Consider the following 13148-nt stretch of genomic DNA (forward strand, 5'->3'; position numbering starts at 1 on the left):
CCCTCCTTTGGGAAAGTAATTTTTTACCTGATTCTGTGACTTCTGGTGTTTCCTCTTTAAGGAAAAAAAAAAAAGAATATAGTAAAAAAAGAAAAGGACAGAATAGTATTTCAGTAGCAGACAATTGAGCTTTATCTCTAGGTATTTCCTATTAAATTCCACGAGTAATGACAATAAACACATATGCTCAGAATGGCAAAGAGATGCACTAATAACCAATATCTCTGAAAACTAACTAGAACTCTATTTGGAAATTAGAACTACTCGATAAAGGAACCTAACACATTCTATGCCTAAATGGTCGCATTAATCAATTTGAAGTCCTTTGGATGGTTTTCTTAATTACAAATTGCAAATTATAAATCTCTGCTTCACAGACTTTTAACTTGTTCTTCATATATGCACGAATACATTCATTCATTGAATATTTATAAAGTAACTTCAGGTATTAGATGTTATACTAACTGCAATGGGTGGGATTGTGGGATGAGGTTGAAAAATATCACAGAAATTCAAATCTTGGTGACTTTTGTCAGAGTAGTGAGACAAGATATAAAATGTTATTTATCTTTAGTCTCTGATAATACAGAAACAGCCTCTGTTTTTGTTCTTTTAGTTAATGCATAGACCAATAATATTGGAAAAAGTAACATGACAGGATTTTTAAAAATATATTTTTCCTCACAGTTCAGTTTAAGTGAGAACATACCTATAAACCTGATACATTTAATTATAAGTCTTCTATAGCTTCTCTGGAAGCTTTATTCAAAACTTAAGAAAAAATTATTAAAATATTTTATGATAATAAAGACAGAAATGAATAACATTTCATAAAAGAAACAGTATTTACAAGTGATTATGGTGAACTTCATATTAGCATTCTAGTTTTGACTTTCAACTCTTAATTTTTGCATACCCTTAGCAATAATAAAAGCTAATTTTCTCCAACCCAAAGGCAACATTTAATATTTTAACATCAAATTCAATTAGAAGAAAATTGTAGCTGCATTTGTAAGGAGCCTGTCATGATACTCTTAAGGAACAGGGTTACTCCTTGGCATTTAAAAACTTTAGATAGAACTTCTAGATACACTTTTGATTGAAATGCACATATTTTTACCCCAGGTTAAAGTCTGGGTCATAATTTAACAGTATTAAATAATTATTTCATTTTTATGAATTACATAAAACTTCATAAATTTTCAAAAGCTGTTGCATTGGTATTATTGCTTGGAATGTCAAAATAAAATAGAGATTCTGAAATACTAAAAACAACTTACCTTCAGGTGTTGAAAAAGTAAAATAATAAAAGTCTAATGTGCTAAGATTAATAATTGGAGACAGGTATTATGTGTTCTAAATTTTTCTTAACCCAGCAGTGACTATTAGAGGAATCTCCATACCGTGTTTACTCAATACATCCTCACAAACAAATGGAGGTACATAAAAGAGAGATGAAACCACTTTTTTTTCCTACACAAACATTACTTATCTTGGTAAATGCATTAATTACATAGGCATGAAAACAGAAAACATTTTTGGCATTCCTTCACATACCCTGGTACAGTGTAATATAACTGATTGGTGCTCAGTAAAGTCACGTTCAAGGATTAATGAATACGATACACACAATATTCTTTGTCAGAATCATTTATATAGGTGATGGTGTCCTGCCTATTGCACTAATAAACACACTGTCTTTTTTTTTGGCTGCATATACAATACAAAGAGATCATAAAATTAGTGTGATTTAAATAACAAATTCTTAAAATTTTAAAGTGGTACACTTACTTGAGGTTGGTTTGGGTTTGTCTAAAAAGTAAAGAAGAAAAGTAAACTGGTGATCATTTTTCCCCTATAGGTAAATATCAGCACTTTATATTCCTATTTCTGTCCAAGTTAAACTAGAAGTAGGCTAAACATATTAAAATGAGCAATAGAAAATGCATTTTGAATAATTTTAAAGTTATATTCCTAACGAATTCCCTGCAGAAGAAATCATAAAGCTTTCAGATATAGAATATTCTTGGTCTCTTCATCCCTATGAAATCTTATCTGATTTAATGCAATATGAATGCTCATGGTAATTTGAATGCCTCACTGTTTCTGAAGAGCGTAAAATGCATATTGTGTCATCATCCTCTCAGAATGCATGTTAGTATTAATATTCTAAATTTTTCTTAGAAAAAGAGAAGGAAGGATATTTTCACACCCTCCAGCAGTGTGTGCCTTAGAGTTTGAATGATGCCAACTACCATATCTTTTAAAAAATCAAATAGCATTTTTTTTAAAGAATGAAGCTACCATTTACATATTTTATATTTAAGAAAAGATATCAAGTGGAAATTCATGATTAGTTTTTAGTAAAAGGTAATTTCTGTAATTTGGCAAGATATTTTACAAGCTTACCTTGAATCAACTTAATCAGTGTTACAAATGGCATTAATACGGACAACAGTGAAAGGGGCTTGTGAACCATGAATGTAATACTATTTTGTTAATACTGCTATTACTATTATAAATATAAGAGACTCTTATCTATAGAGAACAAACTGAGGGTTGGTAGGAGGGCGGTGGGCAGGGGGATGGGCTAAATGGGTGACGAGTATTATGGAGGGCACTTGTGATGAGCACTGGGTGTTGTATGCAAGTGATGAAGCACTGAATTTTACTCCTGAAACCAATATTATACTATATGTTAACTAACTGGAATTGAAATAAAAGCACAAAAACAAAAAAAAAACCCTTACTGTATCATAATAGTATGTTTGACAATCCTACACATATGTGTTATAATACTTAGCAAAATGTATGTTTTTCAACAGTAACACAACCGTAATGTCAGATAAACTAGATTTCCTAGAAAACCAGAAGACTGAACAGTACCAGGAAATAAGATGAAAAACACTCATATGCTCTGTTTGAATTTTTAAACCTAATAACACTAGTGACTTAAGACAATGTAAAAGCACCTGTTTTTATAGTTGGAGATTCTTTTTCTTGATGTTCAGCTTTTTCTAGAAAGAGAAATTAAAATTAATTGGCAATCTATGGATTGTTTGTGTAGCAAGCATTTCTTATTTATGTATTTGCGGGTGATCCTCAGTTTATATAGGAAGCATGCCCTCAAAGTCATTTGCATGTTGGAACACAGAAAGCACATTGCCATAGAAACGGATTATAAACAAGGTCAGGTTCATTCTCAGGGCATCCTGTAAGACAGTCGGAAGATACTAGCCCTCTTGGGGCCTTGTGGTATAGGAAGAAGAGGATAGAATATTACAAAGAGGAGAAAAAAAAAGAGGATTTTTCTTTCTCTGCTGAAGGTAAAATCATTCCTTGGGGATAATTTAAAGTAGATGACATTTACCTTTGGCATTTTACAAGCTCCACTTTTTACCCCTCTGACTCCGCCTAGTTCCTTTTTGCCAGGTCAGAAGCAATTTGTGCCGGACATTAGTTTCTCATTGAAAATTTAACCTAGACCCCCCGCCCCCCTATACCAGAAAGTATCACATTCTGTATTTTCATTTTCCTGGACCACCTTCTCCTTCCAGCTCCAGTTCGAACTCTCAGAGATGAAACTCAACTGAGTCTAGGACAGGACAAATGGAATCAAATATGCAATTGATATTCCTCTGAAAAATATTTGAAATAAAAAAAAATAGGAGATCTCTCTCTTTCCTTAAAAGTGGAATTTTAAATGAAGCCATTATAGGGTAGGATACTTTGAATGGAGTTAAGAATAGTTGGAAATAGAGCCGATCACTGCCAAGTGTTAGTGCTTCAAATCACCCTCAAGGTTAGTCCTCTTGAGCTGTTATTGATGTTTACCTGTCTTTTTCTTCCCTCACTCCTGAATTTGGAGATGCTAAAAGTACTACCATTTTTCCCCAACAACATGCACCAGGAGTGAAGTAGGTGGGAAGATGTAGGACCTAGGTGGTCGTAAGACTAAACTGGATATTTGTAATTTGGGGCTTGACAGTATTTAAGAATAAAACTTTCATGAACTAAATCTGGATAACTGTTAATATTCGATAAACATGCAAAATAAAATAAAATTGAAAAGCTGATATTCAACTTATTAAACTGTCACAATAACAGCTCTGCAAAAGTATACTGGATTACAGTGACGATAATAATATAAAATGCATACTCAACATACATGCAACATGTTCTAGAATGTGAATATATTCTATTAGGCTCCATACATTTGCACCTTACCTCCTGAAACCACTTATGAGGTCTCCTAACTGAACTCACCAAATTCATCTTTGGACTGTGTCGATCCATTTTTCATACAGGATCCAGGGAATATTAGACTCACACACTTTCATTGAAATTGTGTTACATAAATACACAGAATTCAAGGACCAACATCACAATTTGGACACACTTTTGGACTTATTTACTATCTGTGTGACAATGAGCCCATGCTCATGCCTTTCTGAGCCCAATAGTCAGCTTTTGAACTCTCTGCCACTGTAATCTCTGAAAATGGATGATCTTTTAAGTTCATACTCATGAGAAAAAGTCCATGATTTTAATAAACAAATGGCAATATGATTATGATCTCTGGATTTCTAACCACCAAAGTCTACCTACAGTGTGATTAATGCTACTTACCCAAACCAATATGTGGTTCATAACACTGATACTGTGTATCATTTCATTCTCCTTTGTTATTTGTTATGTGTGTTTGAGAGATTGCCAGTTCATCCTAACTTTTTAGTGGTATTTTATAGCTCATATGGACTCACTCAATAGTGATACAACTTCCAGAGATTTCCTCTGTATAACTATAGCAAAGTATTTTTTTAAAGATTTTATTTATTTATTCACAAGAGACACAGAGAGGCAGAGACAGAGGCAGAGGGAGAAGCAGGCTCCCTGTGGGATTTGGTCCCGGAACCCCGGAATCACACACCCTGAGTGGAAGGCAGATGCTCAACCACTGAGCCACCCAGGTGTCCCTATAGCAAAGTATTAATAGTGTAAGACAAAGATGTCAAAAAGCTATAGCAAAACATTATTTTATCATCTATACAGCTAATTTAAACTAAGGTAATACTAAAATTAACAATTAAAGGGGAAAAAACAAGCAAATTATTAAAGTTGAAATGGCCAAGCAATGCTTTTTAGACTTTATTCCTTTCATCTCTTACTTGCTGGTTTGGGCTTGACTGTAGAGAAGAACAGAGAAAAGAAAATGGCATATTGATGAGTACAAACCATTGAAAAAGGTAACTCTTTATCTTCTGTATTTTTTCTTCTTAGTTTTAGGTTTTCTTCTTATATTAGGCTTATTCCATTCTCTCTGAGCACTATTATTTCACTCTCAGAAAATACTTCAATCGCACTGCTTGCTGAAGAGTTAAGACACACCAAAATGTATGCAAAATTTAAAGCTATCTATTTGACATACAAATACATTGGGCTAGCCTCTTGCTAATCCCCAAATACCCATATAACTAAACGAGACCCTCAGAGGCCACATTAACACCTTAGGGTGCAAATTAGAAGAATACTAGCTGAAATTATGAGCTTTGACAATGGCTTTAATAGAGTACAAGGGACATGTGAAGTGATGTGTAAATGACCTTATAAGGTTTCTTTCTTTCTCATGTGTTAATAGTCTATAATTTTATAATTAGTTTTTTCCTGAATTCTATTATATTTTCTTCTGAGAAATTGGATTTAAATCTGATTGTCATGATTATCTTAGTTAAAATGAAATTATATCACAGACTTTTTCTTTTGAAATGAACTTTTTTTGCGTTTAGTAAGAAATGGGACTCTGTTAACTGCCTGTTGCCCACTTGGAATTCAGTGAAGAGATTCAGTAGTTTGGGATGTCAGCTGAGGTGAAGACCCTGTTTCATTCATCCCTATAGGAAAGAACTTCAGAATGGCCAAGAGCATGTACACCCCTCTTTTCTCCTCACCTGAAATACTGAGAGATACAGTTTTAATATTGTATGTTGTCTATGTTCATACAACCATATAACTGTCTGTGGAGCCCTCATGAAAGGATATTTTTCCATATAATACATAAACAGTAGATTTCATAGTTTCAGACTCCTGTGATCTTACAGTTGAGGAAATGTGGTTTTAAAATAAGATTAAATACCTGGTAGTATATGATAACCAATGAATTACTTGGATTACCTCACAAGTTCTATGTAAGTTTAGATCAAACAGACTTAAATAATTAAATTACAATATTCTAGTATTCCATTGTTAATTTTATTGACTATTTCTTTCAGTATTTATAAGAATTTGTAATCTTAGAATTTATGGTGCTGAAACTCTGCACACTTCAGTGAAGATATGTGTGTACTCAAGTAACATAAAGCTCATAAATAGGAGAAAAATATGAAATATCTTATTTACCTGTTTTTTCTATAGCTGCTTTTTCTGTAGCTTTTACCTGCTTGACAACTTTTTCTTCTGTGATAGGAAAAAATGTTAACACAAGTAGAAAATGTAAATGCATCAGTATAAAACAGTGACATATGTCAAGTTTGATATTTTGTATTCTCTTTGAAATAACACCAATACTGAGAAAAACTTGTTTTTTTTTTTTGTTTTTTTTTGTTTTTTTTTTTTGTTTTTTTTTGTTTTTTTTTTTCCAGAAAAGCAGCAAGTGATATCTTCCATTCAAATTGGGTGGAGCACAAAGAAAATGTGTCCAGCTGCAGACATCCTTTGCAACTCTCCTGCCCTAAAATTTTTGCCAATTGGAATTATTCCCTGACCTGCCAATACACATCTACCCCTTGCCTTCACTGTATTTCACTGTATTTATCTACACAGGGGTTGTTTTATAAGACACGTGTTCTTTTTAAGTAATTGAACTAGAGCAGGAAGAAACAATTTTTTATTTTTCTTGTGCAAGATTCCTCCCTGAGAACCCAAGATTAGTCTTGCAACACAAGTTTTTTATGGTGCAAAGTTGGGGAAGGGCAAGAGGAATACATGTAGGGGATGTCTTCTGTCCTCTATATGGTTTTATAGATATAGTCAAAGAGATTTGGGTCAACGTAGAGAGATTAGGACGATGATCCTATGTAAAATTGACCTTGTCAATAATTCAACAGCAGGAATGAGTCAATTAGAAAGTTTCCCTGGGAAGCAGAATTTAGAGTATGAACATTATCCCTAAAATAAAAGGAAGGTATGGCTGGAGGACAGTATGCTTATTGTACTCTCAGAGACTAAAGTCTCACTCTGTATTTCGGCTCAAAATGACTGACATTTGGGACAATCAAGAAAATAATAGGGTTTTATTATTCATTAATGAGGAGGTTCTAAAAGTTATTTCTAAGGTTCTGCTTAGAACCTTAGAATACAGACAGCTATTCTTGGCTCCTCATGCTCCTGGTCTGCTTTTCATATTCCTGTTGGTGTCTCATATACTTTAAAACATAGGCAAAGGAAATCAAATGGCCTGAAACCCATTTTAAACAGTTTTTCTACAGTAAAAAGTCTGAAAGTGTAAGCAAAATGTTTGCTAAGATAGGCTTAGAGAAACTATGTTTCTAACTTATTGAAAATTCTTCCCTAACCATGTTCATAGCTTTGGGTAAACAAGTCAGTCTGGAATGAAGGACACAATAACTGAGGCATGGGACTGTCTCAAAATTAAACTCATATTTAATTAGCATAAATGACAACTTAAAAGTTTTTATTTTTGGGGCTCCTGGGTGACTCAGTTAGGCAGCTGACTCTTGATTTTGGCTCAGGTCATGATCTCAGGGTCATGACAGCCAGTCCCTCACCTCCAGCTCTGCACACAGAGCAGGGTCTGCTTGCCTTTTCCCTACCCCCACTCTCTCAAATAATTAAATATCTTTATAAAAACTTAAACGTTTTTATTCTTGAATAAAAAAATCCAATTGATAAATTTGTGTTGGTAAATTCTGTATGTCTTTTTATGAGCAGAACATACAGGCTTACCTCTATTATCTCCAGGAATGAAAAACAAAAAAAGTGAGGCAAAGATGGAAGGAGGAAGGAGGAAGGGAAGCAGGGTGAAATGTTGATTTCCTTTTCTTGGGGTTGTTGGAATTTAAAATGATTGTGTTTGAATGAGCCATTCTGAATTATAAGTTTTCCAAAGATGACTTGCCTCAAACAGGACAGAATAAAACAACCATAGAGCCCATTCACCCGAATGCTAAGATCTCCTAATAGATGGACATCCTCCATCTAATACATAAAAAGCAGATTTCATTGTTTCAGACTCCTGCGATCTTACAGTTTGAGGAAACGTGGTTTTAAAATAAGATTAAGCTGTCTCTGTTGGGAAGGGATAGACTAGCTGCAGGTGACACTTGACAGGTCAAGTCCTCAGACACTTGACAGGTCAAGTCCTACACGTTGTGGAGATGACTAAAATTGGAGATGTTCTAGAAGTTGGATGACTTAAGACATGAATCATCCTGAAAACTTTAGATTCGACATTAAGCTCTTCATCCTGCTGAAACTGGACCAAGGAAAGACAATTTAATACTACAGGTACCACCTGCAAAATACCTGGTTTCCCATGAGAAACAGTCTTTTCTGGTTTTGCTATGTCTTGTTCTGAAAATAATAAAAAGAAAATCTTTTTAGATATTTAGAAGATTTATAAATCAACATATGGTGGTTTTCTTTCCTATTTCATAGGCCAGTGATTTGTTATGCAGAGAATAACAGATTTCAACGAATGTGTCCATGGAGAAAAACTGTTTCTAGATTTGCATGTCATTTTAATTTATGTGAAAAACTTAAAGATTTTGGTTGCATGAAACAATATACCAAGAATTCTTATTTACATTTAAGTACTTATGACTTCCAAGACATAGGCTGCAATAAAACATAAATGCCAAAGTATAGATAGCAAGTATATATTACTGAAAATATTTAACATTTTCTTGTCAAAATTCTATATAAACATTTGGGATGAAATGGATATATATATGTATTTGAGTTTTTTTCAGATGAAGTTCAAAAGAAAATATTCATGTATGAAAAAAAAATCAGAATCAATTAAATTACCTGCAAAATTGTGGTGTTTTACAATAGTAAATAAAAGTTTGCTTATTTATTTATTTAAAAGATTTTAATCATTTATTTGACAGAGAGAGAGAGAGAGAGAGGGAGAGAGCTCCAAGTAAGGGGGGAGTAGGAGAGGGAGAAGCAGGCTCCCAGTAGAGCAGGGATCCCCGATGTGGGGCTTGATCCCAGGACCCTGAGATCATGACCTGAGCTGGAGGTAGATGCTTAATTGACTGAGCCATCCAGGTGCCCCATAAAATTTTAAATGGCAGTAGGTTGAACTACAAGTTTTAAATGGGCTTCCATTTTAAAAAAGAAAATAAGGAAAATGCAAAATGTTTCCATCTGGTCACATGCATCTGCAGAAAAAAAAATACAGTCAGAAAATAAATTATAAGAGTAATTAGGGGGCACCTGGTTGGCTCAGTCCAAAGAGTGTGAGACTCTTGATTTCAGGGTCTTGAGTTTGAGCCCCATGCTGGATGTAGAGAGTTCTTAAATAAATTAAAAAAACTTTAAAATAAATAAATACAAATTTTACAAAGACAGTACTTAGGCATTTATAAGGCTTGATACATTAAGAATATATTATTGATAAAAGCAACTAGATTTAAGCTTATGATCAGTTACTAGGTAAATTTGATGAGAATTAAAGGACTAAGATAGTATTCTATGTCCATCTAAATTTGGATTCTTGAATGTGTTGATATTGAGGAATCCTGCTGTGTAATATTTTAGTGAAGGACTAGCTTCCATAGAGCTGGAGGTTTTTTTTTTTTTTTTTAACTTGCCTCAGGCCAGTAGCTAATTGGTACCAGAGCTAGGACTCAAACACTACATAGCAATGTAAACTTGGAAAGGTCATCTTGATTTTAGATCAATGTTACCTCTTAATAAAATGATCCTTAGTCTGGGACAATCTCTTAGTGGGAGTTTTGAGTAAATCAGACATGGGCAGAATCCTAGCTCCAATGTATTAGCTTGAAAATCTTGGAAAAATAACTTATTTTCTGAATTGAGTCTATTGAACTATTTCCACAGGCATGAAATATGGATAGTAATTGTCCTGCTGCATGTCTCTCGGAGTGATATAATGGCAATAAAAATCCTGTGCTGTTTCTGAGCTCATAATAGATGCTTAATAAGTTCTTGTCATTTTTCTCTTCAAACCCCAGTAGTCTATGAATCTGTGATTTTATAACTCTGCTATGTCCTTGGAAATAATCCTACAAATTAAATATGATCATCCTAGGGTTTGAAGAACTCCAAGAGATGTCTTCTGAAACCTAGAATGTCTGCTGCGGTCCATTTAAAGCCATCTTCTAGATGTTCTCGCTTACAGGATATCCCTGTTCTCAGCTAACCCAGTCCCATAAAACCATATTGAGCAAAAAAGTAGGAAAAATAATGAGGCTCTGGGAGACTCTGCAGATCTCCAGTTGACAGGTGGTAAGCTCTTATAGTTCTAAAAATGAAGGCAATATCAATTCTGTATCTATTCAAGAATAAAAATATTTTTACCTGGTTTTGCTTCTTTTTTAACTTGTGACTCTAAAAGGAAAACAAAAGGCAGAGATTTTAAAATCTGAAAAAATAAACCAAAGCACAAACTCATTTCTGGAAACGTTTTATTTTGTTTACCATAATTAAAAAGGCAGAATTTTACTAAAAATTATTTCAATTTCCTGCTGGTTTGTTAGTGCTGGACTATTAAGTACGCAGTAGTTAATACCATGCAATATACTTATCTGCCATTAAGTTGTTGCTACTGCTAATTAATTTCACGTTGATTTTCTGTTTTCTCAAGATGATTATTGTGGAGTATAGTTTTAGTGTCAATATAAATTATTTGATGGCAGAAAGAGTATGTTTGAAATATATTTGAATACTTTTATGATTTAAAATTTAGACAAATAGTGTTACAGGTTGAATCACATCCCACAAAAAGATATGTTGAAGTCCTAACCTGCCATACCTCAGAATGCGATCTTATTTGGAACTCAGATTGTTGCAGATGTGATTCATTAAGATAAGACAAGGTCATACTGAAGCAGGATGGGTCCTTAATTAATCCAATCTGACTGGTGTCCTTATAAGGAGAGGAAAAGAGACACAGCAATAGAGACACACTGGGAGAAGGCTATGTGATGTTGGAGACAGAGCTTGGAGTGGATGGATCTATAAGCCAAGTAATAACAAGAATCGCTCAGAAACTCCAGAAGTGAAAAGAAACTAGGAAAGATTCTCCTCTAGGCGTTTCAAAGGAAGCATGGCTTTGCTAACATCTTGACTTTAGACTTGGAGACTCTAACACTATGAGAGAGTAAATTTTTGCTGTTTTAAGCTACCTAGTTTGTGGCACTTTATTCCAGCTACCCAGGGAAACGAACAGATTTTGATACCAGGAGATAGGGTGCTGCTGTAACAAATACATATAAATGTGAAAGTGGCTTTGGAATTGGCTGATGAGTAGAGGCTGGAATATTTTTGAGATACTTGCTAGAGAAAAAAGACCCTCCATCTCCTTGAAAAGGATCCTGGTAGAAATATTGACAAAGTCTTTTCTGCTGGGACTTAGAAAGAACTAAGGAGAGCTATAAAGAAAGCTTCTGAGAATTTAGAAAATACGTATACACTCATCAAATATATATATCAACAAAATGTTGCTGGAAATAGGAATGGTAAGTGTGCTTCTGGGGAGGTCTCAGAAGGAAATGCTATTGGACCCTGCAGGGGAGATTTTTGTTATATAGTGGCAGAGAACTTGGCTGGATTGTGTTCCTCAGTTGGGTGGTAGTGAAACCGTGCCCCATAGGGTCAATGAAGTTGAAACTAGCAGAAGTAGTAAAGCTTGTTTTTCAGAGAACATTTTCCTTCTAGTTAGCTACTATGTCTTTTTGACTCCACTAACGAATCCACTAGCTGGTTCCATAGAGGTCTGGATTCAAGGTCAACTGATACTGTTCCAACCTATGAACAAGCAAAGCTCTGAATTCTTCCCTGAGATAAGAAGCTTAAGACCCCATCCATGTCATACCAGCACCCAGGGCATGCCCATAGTCCCTTCTCCTCATCCTAAGACAACCTCCTGAAATCAGGGGCCGAATTTTGCCTTGTTCTAGTGTTAAGTCTCCATTACAAAGTGAACATGAGATGGATATTACATATACATTTGCTCAATGCACATGCTCCAGCTTTCCTCTCCCCACTCTTTTCATCAGTATGTATGTAATCTACTACCCTGAATTTCCCCTTTATTTTTTTTAAAGATGTTATTTACTTACTTGAGAGAGAGAATAAGTATGAGCAGTGGGGAGGAGCAGAGGGAGAGGGTCAGCAGGAGAGTGAGGGGGAGAAACAGACTCCTTGCAGAGCAGAGAGCCTGCGCCTGGGGCTCCATCCTGGGACCCTGGGACCCTATCCTGGGACCCTGGGACCCCATCCTGGGACTCTGGGACCGACCTGAGCTGAAGGCAGACACTTAACTGACAGAGCCACCTGGGTGCCCCTGAATTTCCCCTTTAAAAGCTCCTGCTTCTTAACTGGGAAACTGGGAGATGGACTTTGGACCTCAGTTTACCACCTCTCCAGGTTGCCAGACGTTTGAATAAAGCAACCTTTCCTTTGCAACCAACATTTGTCTCTGGAATATTGGCTTTCAAGCAGTGAGCAGCTGAACTTGGGTTTTAATAACAGAAGGTAGATCTGTAAGTGAAGAACATGGATATCTAGCCAAAGAAATTTCCAAGTAAAGTGTGGAAGGTGCGGCCTGATTTCTCTTTGCTGCTTATAATAAAATGTGAAAGGGAAGATTAGTTGTGGTGCGAACTGTTAAGCAGAAAGAATCAGTACTTGATGATTTGGAAAATTCTCAACTTATTGAGACAGCGTGCCATGGAGCAGGGCCAGGAGAGTGGCTGGACAAACTTGCAGATCCAACCTACCACCTCAGCAGAAGGTAGGGTTGGAAATGTAGTTACGAGGAAAGATCTGTGGAGGACTGCCTTGTCCAATGGCATGGATCATCATGATTTGAATGCAGAACTTGTCATATATTTGAGAATTCTATCCAAATAAAAAAATGCTGCCTGATAGAAACAGAG

The 13148-nt window shown here is 35.2% G+C and overlaps 1 protein-coding gene and 1 long non-coding RNA gene across 19 annotated transcripts in view; one reads left to right on the forward strand and one right to left on the reverse strand.

Moving 5' to 3' along the window:
- The window catches only part of TRDN (triadin), a 362263-nt gene that overhangs the window by 32603 nt on the left and 316512 nt on the right, over positions 1-13148 (reverse strand). For 13 of the 18 annotated variants that reach the window (XM_072832697.1, XM_072832631.1, XM_072832729.1 and 10 more), the window contains 7 exons: positions 10567-10596; positions 8542-8589; positions 6397-6453; positions 5169-5186; positions 2973-3017; positions 1792-1812; positions 28-54 (listed from right to left, as the gene is read on the reverse strand). In XM_072832697.1, coding sequence (XP_072688798.1) covers positions 28-54; positions 1792-1812; positions 2973-3017; positions 5169-5186; positions 6397-6453; positions 8542-8589; positions 10567-10596 — 246 coding nt within the window. The remainder of the gene's footprint in view (positions 1-27; positions 55-1791; positions 1813-2972; positions 3018-5168; positions 5187-6396; positions 6454-8541; positions 8590-10566; positions 10597-13148) is intronic. The other 5 variants (XM_072832694.1, XM_072832669.1, XM_072832652.1 and 2 more) reach the window with 3 other exon arrangements.
- LOC140636928 (uncharacterized) lies at positions 3177-7418 on the forward strand. The gene is made up of 3 exons (XR_012034187.1): positions 3177-3326; positions 5193-5246; positions 6639-7418. It is a non-coding gene; the product is annotated as an uncharacterized lncRNA (long non-coding RNA).

This window comes from Canis lupus, chromosome 1, assembly GCF_048164855.1.
Source record: "Canis lupus baileyi chromosome 1, mCanLup2.hap1, whole genome shotgun sequence".
NCBI lineage: Eukaryota > Metazoa > Chordata > Mammalia > Carnivora > Canidae > Canis > Canis lupus.